Source organism: Globicephala melas, chromosome 16, assembly GCF_963455315.2.
Source record: "Globicephala melas chromosome 16, mGloMel1.2, whole genome shotgun sequence".
In the NCBI taxonomy this organism is placed as follows: domain Eukaryota; kingdom Metazoa; phylum Chordata; class Mammalia; order Artiodactyla; family Delphinidae; genus Globicephala; species Globicephala melas.
Window position 1 is genome coordinate 81,435,321 of NC_083329.1, and position 12,059 is coordinate 81,447,379.

The 12,059-nt window shown below is 40.8% G+C and overlaps 1 protein-coding gene across 8 annotated transcripts in view; it reads left to right on the forward strand.

Annotated features, from left to right (window-relative positions):
- TTC13 (tetratricopeptide repeat domain 13) overlaps positions 1–12,059 on the forward strand; it is a 70,140-nt gene that overhangs the window by 12,141 nt on the left and 45,940 nt on the right. For 6 of the 8 annotated variants that reach the window (XM_030839508.2, XM_030839509.2, XM_030839511.2 and 3 more), the window contains exons 2-3: positions 5,246–5,340; positions 9,198–9,273. In XM_030839508.2, coding sequence (XP_030695368.1) covers positions 5,246–5,340; positions 9,198–9,273 — 171 coding nt within the window. The remainder of the gene's footprint in view (positions 1–5,245; positions 5,341–9,197; positions 9,274–12,059) is intronic. The other 2 variants (XM_060285920.1, XM_030839514.2) reach the window with 2 other exon arrangements.

The window sequence follows — 12,059 nt, forward strand, 5'->3', positions numbered from 1 at the left end:
AGACATTAATAGAGCTGTTAAAAGTTCAGTAATGTGGACGGATAAAATATTCAGCTCTAGTCAGCTAAGAAGGCAAAAGATTGACAGTATGCTGCATCTCTGCCTGGGCCACTCTACCGGTCCTGCCAGCCTCCCATGGACCTTCACCTGTGAAGTCCTTAACTTCGCTTAGATCTGCCTTCACTCTTTCATGGCAGGCAGCCAACCAACACCTCCATTGCTTTGCTGGAGGGTGGCCTTTTGCAGATTGCTTAGGCTGTCGGCCTCGTTTTCCTCTTCTTTAAAATGGGGATTGGGGGCTTCCCTGGTGGCGCAGTGGTTGAGAGTCCGCCTGCCGATGCAGGGGACACAGGTTTGTGCCCTGGTCCGGGAGGATCCCACATGCCGCGGAGCGGCTGGGCCCGTGAGCCATGGCCGCTGAGCCTGCGCGTCCGGAGCCTATGCTCCGCAACGGGAGAGGCTGCAACAGTGAGAGGCCCGCGTACCGCCAAAAAAAAAAAAAAAAAAAAAAGGGGGATTGGAAGGGTACCTATACATGGTGACTATATCGGTATTGGCTGGCGTTACTCAGTCCTCTGGAAGCTTTTCCTGAGCACACACACCTCTTCTCCCGATTATGCTCTAGGTCATGACTCTTAAACTGTTGCATTCTGACATTTTTTTATGTGGCTCTGATTACTGTCAGGTTCCCCACTGAATGCTATATACAGCACTGGGGTCATTTATGGTTTTGACGACCATTGAGGCTAAGGCCGTGACTGGAACATAGTAGATGCTCAACAGATAATAGATTCAACCACCGATGAATCTGTGGTTATCAAGCGATTTTTTTTTTTTTAAGATCACAACAGACTTGAACGTGTACATCCTGTATAAAAATTATAAAATTCCACATAGGTTAATAAAAGATTAAATTCTGTAAAGAAGTCAAGTGTTTCTCCCCTCCTTAATCTACAATTTTAATGCAATTCTAATAAAAATCATACAGGGCTTTTTGTTTTGGAACCGTAACAAAATGACTGAAGTTTATCTGAAGGAAGAATGTTTATCCAAATAGCCAAGAAATTTTTTTTTAAGAAAAGGTGATGAGGCTTTGCTTTTACATTAACCTGTATGCACTCGTTGTAAGGCTATAGTAATTGAAACAATGATACTGAAGTCAGAATAAACATCATTATAAGGGATTAGAAAGTCTACAAAACAAAACAACAAAATGCAGGTTTATTGTAGAGAATTGAAATTTTATGTCTAAAGTGTTAAATTAAAATGATATATAATCTCACCAAGTTTAAATTTAAATAATGTAGAAGAAAATGTAATCATATGGTTAAGTGTTTACATTATATTATTAAGTTAAAAGGGCAGCTTACAAAACAATGTAGCTCATTGAGTTCTCACAACCTCATGATAACAATAGTAGCAAACATTTTTTGAGCTCCTTCTTTGTGTCAGAAACTGTACCACATGCTTTACTTATATTTCCTTATTTAAATCTCACAACCACCCCTGTGACGTAGATAGTTTATCACTGACCCTGTTTTACAAATGAAGAAACTGAAGATGGAGGAGGCTAAGTCAGTAGCCAAGAGCTAGTAAGCAGTGGCAGAGAACAGGAATTCAAACCCAGCCACCCGATTTCAGAATTATGACTCCTAGTTATACACACCAAAATTTTCATGGTGGTTCTCAACGCATGGTGGTGTTCTAAGTGACTTTTATTTACATTCTGTGATTTTTCTGTATTTTCTACAACGATCGTGAATAGCTACTATAATTTTTTAGAAATAAATGTCCATGTAGAGATTGAAGAGTCATCTGTCAGAGCTATTGCAGAAGGTAGATGTAAATCGTCTCAAAGATTCCTTTAAAAAAAGGAGTCTAGAAACAGATCCCAGTGACTATAATGTGTCATAAAGGTGGCATTCAAATTGATAATTTCATAAGTGGTCCTGAGGTTAGAAAGTAGATAATTAGAAATTCTTCTCTAAATCTTAGGCCAGAATAGATGAGTTACAAATTAGCAAAGGATATAAGCAATTTACAAAAGAGATACAAATGGCCAATAAAGCAAAAGTTTAATCTTACTAGTACTATTTTCAGATTGGAAAAGATAAAAAGAATGGCACTACTTTGAGCAGAGGGAAATAGTGGTGTTATACACTGTGAATGGAAATGAAATTATTAAGCATTGAGATGGAAATGGAGCAATATATATGGAAAGTCTTAAAATTGTTTACACCCTTTGCCTCAGCAATTACATATGTTATACTGTAGTTTAATTGCCCAGTTGTGTAAATTTGCAAAAATATAGGTCAAGGATACTCATTGAAAGTGTCTGTGTTAAGGAAAAAGAAAGGACATCCTAATTATCCAATGATAGGGGTATGGTTAAATTCCATGCAATGGAATACTGTGCAACCATTTAAAATTAAATAAATGTTTGGACTTCCCTGGTGGCACAGTGGTTAAGCATCCACCTGCCAATGCAGGGGACACGGGTTTGAGCCCTCTTCTGGGAAGATCCCACATGCCGCAAGCAATTAAGCCCATGCGCTACAGCTACTGAGCCTGTGCTCTAGAGCCCACGAGCCACAACTACTGAGGCCACGTGCCGCAACTACCGAAGCCTGCGCGCCTAGGGCCCGTGCTCTGCAACAAGAGAAGCCACCGCAATGAGAAGCCCACGCGCCACAAGGAAGAGAAGCCCCCGCTTGCCGCAACTAGAGAGAAAGCCCGCGCGCAGCAACGAAGACCCAACGCAGCCAAAAATAAAAATATATAGTTTTAAAATTTAAAAAAAAACAGTACACCTGAAACTAATATTATAAATCAACTATACTTCAATTACAATAAAAAATAAAATTTTGTTGATGTTTATTTATTGAAACTAAAAAGAATTCCATAAAGTGGAGAGATTGTTAGAAGAGAATACAGCCATGTCTGTGTAGTGCTTTGCACAGTGTTCAACATGTGAGTTCTCAAATGGTACCTTTTTTAAAAGGTAGGGGAGACAGGTTATTGATGAACGTATATCCAACTGCCTATCAACAAGCATTACTGGTTCTTCATTCTTGTCAGACTAAAGCCTTTCTCTGGGTCCATGACTTCCTAGTCTGACCACTCACCTTTTTTATTTTCCAGCACTGACTCCCGCCTCTAGCTAGGGTGGTCTGCTCACTGCCCCTTTGCATTTGCTTGCCTTTGTGTTTCTGTACACCACTCATTCTGCCTGGAGTATCCATTCCCTTTCTGCCCGCCAGTCTGAAGCCATCCATCCTTTAAACCCCGCTGTGCCTTGTGAGGCTTAACATTCCGGCTTCAGTCACTGCTCCCCACCAGGGCTCTTGGATCCGTCACGTCCTTCTTCCTGTCGTTAGGATACACACATGTGAGAATTCAGCTAAATTCTCTTGAACATAATTTTCTTGAACATAATTTTGTGCTCTTTAATGACTGCTGCATTAGAGCATATTTTAAAAAATAAGTTGTTGAGGCAAAATTCACATAATGTTGGGCTTCTCTGGTGGCGCAGTGGTTGAGAGTCCGCCTGCCGATGCAGGGGACACGGGTTCGTGCCCCGGTCCGGGAAGATCCCACATGCCGCGGAGCGGCTGGGCCCGTGAGCCATGGTCGCTGAGCCTGCGCGTCCGGAGCCTGTGCTCCGCAACGGGAGAGGCCACAGCAGTGAGAGGCCCGCGTACCGCAAAAAAAAAAAAAAAAAAAATCACATAATGTAAAATCAACCATGTTCAAGTGAATAGTTCAGTGGCATTTAGTACATTGACCAGGCAGTGCAATTACCTCAAAACATTTCCATCACTCCAAAGTAAACTCCTTGCCCGTCAGGCAGTTTCTCTCCATTCCCTCCTTCAGCCACCAAGGTGCATACTGTGTCTGTGGATTTGCCTGTTCTGGACATTTCATATAAACGGAATCATACAATATGTGACCTTTTGTGTCTAGTTTCTTTCACTTAGTTTTTGTTTTGGAGGTTCTTCCATGTTGTAATATGTATCAGTACTTCATTCTTTTTTGAAAAAATATTTATTTATTTTTGGCTGCGTTGGGTCTTAGTTGAGACACGTGGGATCTTTCGTTGTGGCACGTGGGTTTTCTCTCTCGAGTTGTGGCATGCAGGCTCCAGAGCGTGTGGGCACTGTAGTTGCAGCGCGGACTCTCTAGTTGTGTCACATGGGCTCAGTAGTTGCGGCGTGCGGCTTCGTTGCCCCGCGGCATGTGGGATCTTAGTTCCCCAACCAGCGCTCAAACCTGCGTCCCCTGCATTGGAAGGAAGATTCTCAACCACTGGACCACCAGGGAAGTCCCCACTTCATTCATTTTTAAGGCTGAATAATGTTCCACTATATGTATATACCACAATTTGTTTATCTGTTTTCTGTTGATGGACATTTAGGCTGTTTCCACCTTTTGGTTATTGTAAATAGTGCTGCTGTGAACATGTGCGTATGTGTGCTTGTCTGAGTCCCTGTATTCAGTTCTTTGGGGTACGTACCTAGGAGCGGAATAGCGGGACCAGGTGGTAATTCTATCTTTAACTTTTGGAGGAGCCAGCCAACTCTACAGTGGCCACACAGTTTTACATCCCCATCAGCATTGCACAAGGGTTCAATTTCTCTGCCTCCTTGCCAGCACTTGTGATTTCCCGTTAAAAAAAAAAATTATAGCCATCCTAGTGGGTGTGAATTGGTACCTCCTTGTGGTTTGATTTGTATTCATTAGTTAATAGTGATGTAGAGCATCTTTTCATGTACTCAGTGGCTGTTTGTATATCTTCGGAGAGTTGCCGGTTCAAGTCCTTTACCCGTTTTTAAAACGGGGTTGTCTTTTTCTTGTTGAATTTGAGGAGTTTTTAGATATTCTGGATACTAGATCCTTAGCACATACCTCTTAACATCAGGTCTTCCTGGCTTGACTTTGTTCCCCTCTTTGTGATTTTTGTTTTTAACCTCTGGGAAATGCTGCCACATCAGAGGTATCCCATGAAAGGGTCTTAACAGCTGTGTTCACTGTTGTGAGGACAAAATCACCGAGGCGTGTGTGAGATACTTGGAAACTATAAAATGTTACCCACTTGTAGAGGTGGAAGACAGGATGCCCCTTTTAGTGTTTTTTACACTTGTCCTTGTTTTGATTTTGTGGATTCTTCACATTGCAATTCATAGTTAAGCACCTAAGAGCCATACATCTAAGGTAAGGAGAATAACAAGGACTGTTTGCTTTTCAGAGTCATCCTTTTTGAACTTCCATGACTCCGACTGCGAACCCAAAGGACCACCACCCTGTGACTCTTTGCTTTCTCTCAACACTGAAAAGATTCTGGTATGCATCTTCTATGCCTTCTGTTTTTGTGACCTGAAACATGGTGATACTAGTTCCAAAAGGTAGAGATTGCGTCTGTTTATCAACTAGGAGTTGAGTCCAGTTGCATAAGATAAAGATAGGTCATCTGGTGTTTAGTCACATTGAATTATTATGTCTTATGCATTGGATGGTTGGTCATTCTGGACCTAGGACTCTTTACTTTCAACTTCCAAGGAATAAAGGAGATCATGGCTGAACCTTATTTCTAGGAGCCTTACGGATTTGAAGGTAGCGTATAATCTTATTTTTCCAGCCTTTGCCTGTGTATCTTTTGTATCTATGTTTTTTTAATCAGTACCAGCTAAGCTGTACCAGAGACCTCTCCATTCCAGGGACGAGCACCTGGCCCCGTGCCACGTAACGTGCATCTGCCTATTGTGCTAGCGTGTGTCCCCCTCTGGCCCGGCTGCCTCCACGTGCCAGGGTATTTTTGTTCACACTTAATTCTGTGAGGCTGCTCTTCTTTCAGTGCCCAAGGTTAACAGTTTTTCACCAGGCCTTTTCCTTCAACATCCACATAGATATTGTTGGCTTCTTTTGTTTAAAATTTCCCTTTAGGGATACTCTTTTCTTTTCCAGACAAAGCTCTTCTGCCTTTTCATGTAAGAACTACTCAGTATGGGTAGAAACTGCAAACTAGAGAATGATCAACTGATTTTACTTAACTCATTTGCATAGTCATCAACGTGGTATATGGAAGAACTTTTGAATTAGACTTGTCCCAAACCAGAATGGGCTAACTTGTGAAGTAGTGAGTTGGCCATCACTGAAAACATTTAAATAGAAACTGGATCATCCCCACCTTGGAGAAGTGATTAGATTCTTAGAGTTATTAGGGACCTTCTTGCTGATAGTAATTCAAATATTACCTACTATTTGCCTTTCCAGTTTAAGATGGTACTAGCTAGTAACCTACGGGAGAAAGCTGATAAGTCTAGGCCTTTTGTTTTCCCTAGGTTGAAAATATGGGAGTTAAACTCTTCATTTATTCATTCATTTTCCAGATATTTATTTTGCACCTATTTCTGTCAAGCGTTGAGCTAAGCAAGTACTTAGCCAGGGAGTGGTGAGCCAGAGAGGCTTGGTCCCAGCACTTAGGGCTCTATAGCTACTAATCAAATAATTATACAGGTAAGCATAGAAGTATAACTGTGCAAATCATATGAAGGAAAAACAAAGGGTCAACATAATCTCCCTTAAGTTAGGGGTATCAGGCAAGACAGCTTTCAGGAAGTGAACCATGAGCAGGGACCTGAAAGGTGGATTGGAATTAGTCTACTAGCAACGTGGGGTTGTGTGTTTAAACTTCCTTGATCATAGCTGCTCCACTCTGTCCACAGAAGATATCTATAGTTGCAGTATTAGACGTGGGGAAGATTCTTTTTGATCAGGAAATGAATTTGTCCCTACTATACTTTGCCTGCCCACTTCTGTTATAAATTTTATTTCTAATATAATACAAACCCTTTAAAATCAGATATGCTCTTCAGCATATTCTTATTGTTGCTTAGTAAATGATTTCTTCTTCTTATGGGATTTCATTTCTCTTCTCTTCCCATCTTTTTGCACAAAGTCTTGGCAAATGGTTGTCAAGACCTTCGTTGAATACTGGATGAAATAATAAAAAGTTTTTGAAGTATTAAAAGCGTTGTTTATAGACCCCTTTCCTTGGCTCTAAGCAATTTATTAAGTAGAAAATGTTTTGCACTTATGTGTTTGTCTGTAAGCAGCTGGTAAACAGGAAGGACTTGTGTCTGGTCACACCTGGATGTATGTACAGTGCTGTGCTGCCCTCACGTGTTGTGGAATCTGCCACTTCCTAAAGAAGCCGAATGAGGTTCCCATGTGTGGAAGCTCCCAGCTATAGAGCAAGGCAAGAAAGAGCTGACAGAATTCCCCTCTAGCCATCAAGGTTTTACTGGAAGAAATAAAGCATAAACATTCCCAAAGCGGTAGAATTTTCAGGTGTTTCATTTGGTTTGGGGTCCTGAACGGAATGAAGCGAGAGCTCTGAGTCTCCTGAGATGGGATCCCTTCTGACCTGTGTCTTTTAACTTGTGTTCTAAGTAGAGGTAGCTTATTCTTGACTTGTTTTATAGGCAAACCCAAAACCACTCTGTATCTGAACATCAATCTTGACTTTAAGAGTGTAGGGAATGTAGGTGGAAATACCTGTTACTCTGCTGAGTCAGTGAAGCCCAAGAGACTATGGCTAGTGAGTACCAGTCATTAGCCAAAGAGCATATCCATCAGTCAGAAGAGTCACCTGTGTAGAATTATTTGGCTGTCATACATGCCTGTAGGCATCTGTACAATGGATTAACAAAAAGAGGAATTCAAATAATTGAGATGTCACTTGGTTCTGATCGTAAAGTTTTGCCAAAAGCGACATCTTTAGTCCTGTATTATCTTAGCTTTTCCTGTCTATGTGTGTGTACAAGTTTTAATCATATCTTAGGTGAATCTGGTATGAAGTTATCATTTTAACGTGTACCCTGTAGGCTAAGCATATCACAACTTAGTGTCGACAGTCCAATCTTCTGGCAAAGTGACAGCTGTTTGCATAATCAGACATGATTTGTCTCCAAAACACAATAGAGCCGTCGTTTTGTATGTTGGACCGTTGCTGCCTATAAAATCTTTCCACTTGCTAAGCTAACTTACTTAGTTTGTCCCTAGCTTCCGCTTTTGCTTTAGCTTTTCTGCCAAGTGTGCATGTGCGTGTCTGCGTATGCATCAAGTAGTATGGTCATGTTCATCGCCTGCTATGCGTTATTTAATAGCCTGTCTTGTTTCTTGGTCAGGTTTTGCTGGTCCTATTATGGTGTCATCCCTGTACCACCTATAGCTTTTTTTTTTTTTTAAAGATTTTTTTTGATGTGGACCATTTCTAAAGTCTTTATTGAATTTGTTACAATATTGCTTCTGTTTTATGTTTTCTTTTGGTTTGTTGGCCACGAGGCATGTGGGATCTTAGCTCCCCAACCAGGGATCGAACCTGGGCCCCCTGCATTGGAAGGCGAAGACTTAACCACTGGACCCCCAGGGAAGTCCCAACAAACTGTAGCTCTTACTTCTAAACTATTTTTAAAGTTTAAAAGGCAGTATTCTGGGGGACTTCCCTAGCGGTGCAGTGGTTAAGAATCCACCTGCCAATGCAGGGGCATGGGTTCGAGCCCTGGCCTGGGAAGATCCCACATGCCGCAGAGCAGCTAAGCCCATGCACTACAACTACTGAGCCTGCGCTCTAGAGCCTGCGAGCCACAACTACTGAGCCCGCGAGCCACAACTGCTGAAGCCCGCGCCCCTAGAGCACGTGCTCCGCAACAAGAGAAGCCTCCACAATGAGAAGCCCGAGCACTGCAGTGAAGAGTAGGCCCTGCTCGCCGCAACTAGAGAAAGCCTGCACGCAGCAGCAAAGACTCAACGCAGTCAGAAATCAATAAATTTATTTGAAAAAATATTCTGTTATCAAGCCACTTTGGAGACCAAACACTAGAGTGTGATCTTTGTAACATGATCGATGTCATTGAGTAGTGTGGAGGGAGCTTTGAAACAGCCGGGAAGATTAATCCCCATGAAAGTAGAAAGATAGGTATTCCTGGAAACCAAAAACCACTAGTGATAAGAAGAGGAAGCAAATCAGTTACAGCACAAATTGTGTCCCTGAAGTACATGATTGATGTGACTTAATGTGAATATTTTCTTGCTTTCATATACATCAAAGGTAGCTTTAATTCTTTTACATACAGGTCTCATGGTAAGTTTCTCCTCATCTGCGATAAGCTAAAAATGTACGTTTGTTTTTATTTCAGAGCCAGGCCAAGTCTATTGCCGAACAAAAGAGATTCCCATTTGCTACTGATAATGACAGCACAAATGAAGAGTTAGGTGAGACTTGACTCGGGGGCTGTTCCTGGGATATTTGCCTAGAATTTATGATCAGATGCAGAGCAGGTAGGCAGGATGGTGAGACAGAAAGAGCACAGAGCCTGGCTCTGCCAGCACGAGAGGGTTGATCTTGGGTAGGGAGGGCATTCAACCCTTGTGAGGGTCTCGGTACTATAAGTCATAAAATAAAAGGTCTGGATGGAATCCGTAAGGACTGTTCCACACCTGTGTTTCTATGGATATTAATAATTATGGTAACGAGTTCTTATGAGCTACTAGCATTCATTAGAAGGTTATTTGTGTGCTGTCATCAAATATGAACAATAGGGAAGTAAAAGCAGGAGAGAATCATACCTACTTCAGTCTTCTTTGTAATAAAATAGCTAGGTTTGAGTTAATTTTACTGTGGGGCCAATCAGTTATTGTTGGGTCTAAGCATGTGGGTGTAGAAAGTTGAGTTCATTCTAATCTGCAAACGGGTCATGCAGTCTGGCTTGTTCAAGGCGTGTCTTAAAACAGTCTGGTTTCGCCAGTGTCTGATCGCTCTGGGTGTGTCTCCATCAGTGCCTGGTCAGCTCACACTTGAAAGAGTGGAAACAAAATTGAATAGAGGACTGAACACTGCAGCTGGACAGATTTCACATAAGTGCGTTCTCCCACGTGTTGCCTGGTGGCCCAAAGCACCTGCAGAAATTTTTTTCTGTCTGATTTACACATAACCATTTTATCCTTTCTTCTACCATATGCATTTTATATTAAGACCGAGCACTTCTTGTATTGGCTTCTTCCTTTGTTAGTGCAGATAATTGAGAGTTGACTATTTTGAAAGTATTAATCACTTTTTGTTTATATTCTTTGAGTGGGCTTTGAGAATTAATTATCCTTTAAGGCATCAGATTTGGTCTCTGTTGTAGTCCTTGGATTCTGTTCAGCCTTATATTCATTTATTAAATAATGAATTAAGAGTCTAACGTGTGCCAGGCCTGTCCTGTGCTCTAAGAATAATCGTAGTACACCCTGGGATAGGATAGGCCCTGATTTGGCTTAGGAGTTTTGAACCTCAGTATTTTTTTTTCTTGGAAAAATGACCTCTGTCAACATACGTGTTGTGGGGAGATGTGGAATTGCTGGTTATTAACAATTTCTGGGAGATTCCAGCTATCCTAGTTTTTTCTTTATGTCTTTGAACTCCCACAACCAAATTTAGATCCTAGTACGAATAGTTATTTATATTTGTCCAAGATTTAGGTTACTTTTTAATGCATACTTTTGGGTTTTTCTCAAAAAAATATTTACTTTTAGATGGAAATATTTGAGAGCTGCATTTGATTTTCTTTGAGTGGAGTTCAGTAGGCTAGCCAAGGACGAAAATTTTCAACATGTTGCCAAGTATAACATTTATCCGCTAAAGCCGTATTTGTTTTTATGGGTCACTTATTCATTTGTTCATTCAACAGATATTTACTGATTATGGGAAGATAGATAGGAAATTCTGAAAATTTAGATCTGAAAGGAATCTAAGAAAATTTTCTCCAGGCTTGTTAAGCAAGACTCAGAGAGTCATGAGAGTGACTGAGGTCCCTGTGGTGACACAGCCAGCGAGTGGCGGGGCCAGAATCTGAGCCCAGTTCTTGGCTTTCTAAAGTATCTTCCTACACTCAAAAATGCACAAGTTTATGTTTCAGTCCCTGTTCATCCAATCATCAAGGAATTCAAACCATTTTGCAGTCCAGCCCCGTGCACAGTAGTTTCAGTGCAGCCCAGATTTTTCTCAGGGTAGCGTGTTGGTGAGATGGGTGGGTCCTGGAGCCAGGCAGCCTGTTTCCTTTGTCTCACTGCATGCTGCCTTTGGACAGTTTAAATGCTTCATTTCCGTGTCTGCAAATGGGGGTGACAGTTGTACCTACCTCACTGCGATTAAGGAGTAAATGGGTTATAATGCATGTATATAATTAGGATTGTGCCTGGCACGTATTAAGAGTACTGTACATGTAACTATTATTGTTGTTGTTGTTGTTTTTACTACTAATGCCGCTGAGCCCCGCCGAAGAGGTCTCTGGTTATCTCATTGTCTGCTACAACTACCTGAATAGTATCCATGCCCATTATTCTGAATAGGAGTTTGAGCTTAATTATCTTTTCAAAAAAATTAGGATGAAAACAGTCCTCTTTTCATGTTGATGAATGCCCCCCAAAGCTCTTGTATTATTATGATACTCGATGTCTCTGAACTTTACTTTTCTCAGGTTAGTTATAAAGATACTCTAAATCTCTTTCTGCATTTAATGTTTTGACTACTTTTTAGTGTCAAGGAATTTAAACTCTGAATGACATTAAAAGTTTTAGTTCCCCATCTTCTTGAACACGTAATTATGTCCTTGAACTAGAGGGTTGCATAAAGCTTTTTTTGCAAAGAAATATGATCAAAATAGTATTATATTGAGTTAGGAATACAATTTTCAGGGATATTTGGGACGTTAGGGAGTTAGGGCAAATATTATAGATAAAAATGTAATCTAGAATATTAAAATGTATTGGTTTTTTTGACAGGTGAAAAAGTTCAGTCTAAGTTGTGCCGTGTTTTAAGAGATATTCATGGCTCTAATTTCAAAATACCACTTACCTAAACAATTTGATTAAAAACTATTTGTGATCTTTAGAGTATATTTTGAGTAGTGTCTTGACTATATTTTGAATAGAATAGCTAGGGAAAAGACTAGTGGTCTTTTGCAGTGCTGTGAATTATATCTACAGTTAAGCACTATATTAATATATATTAATTGGAG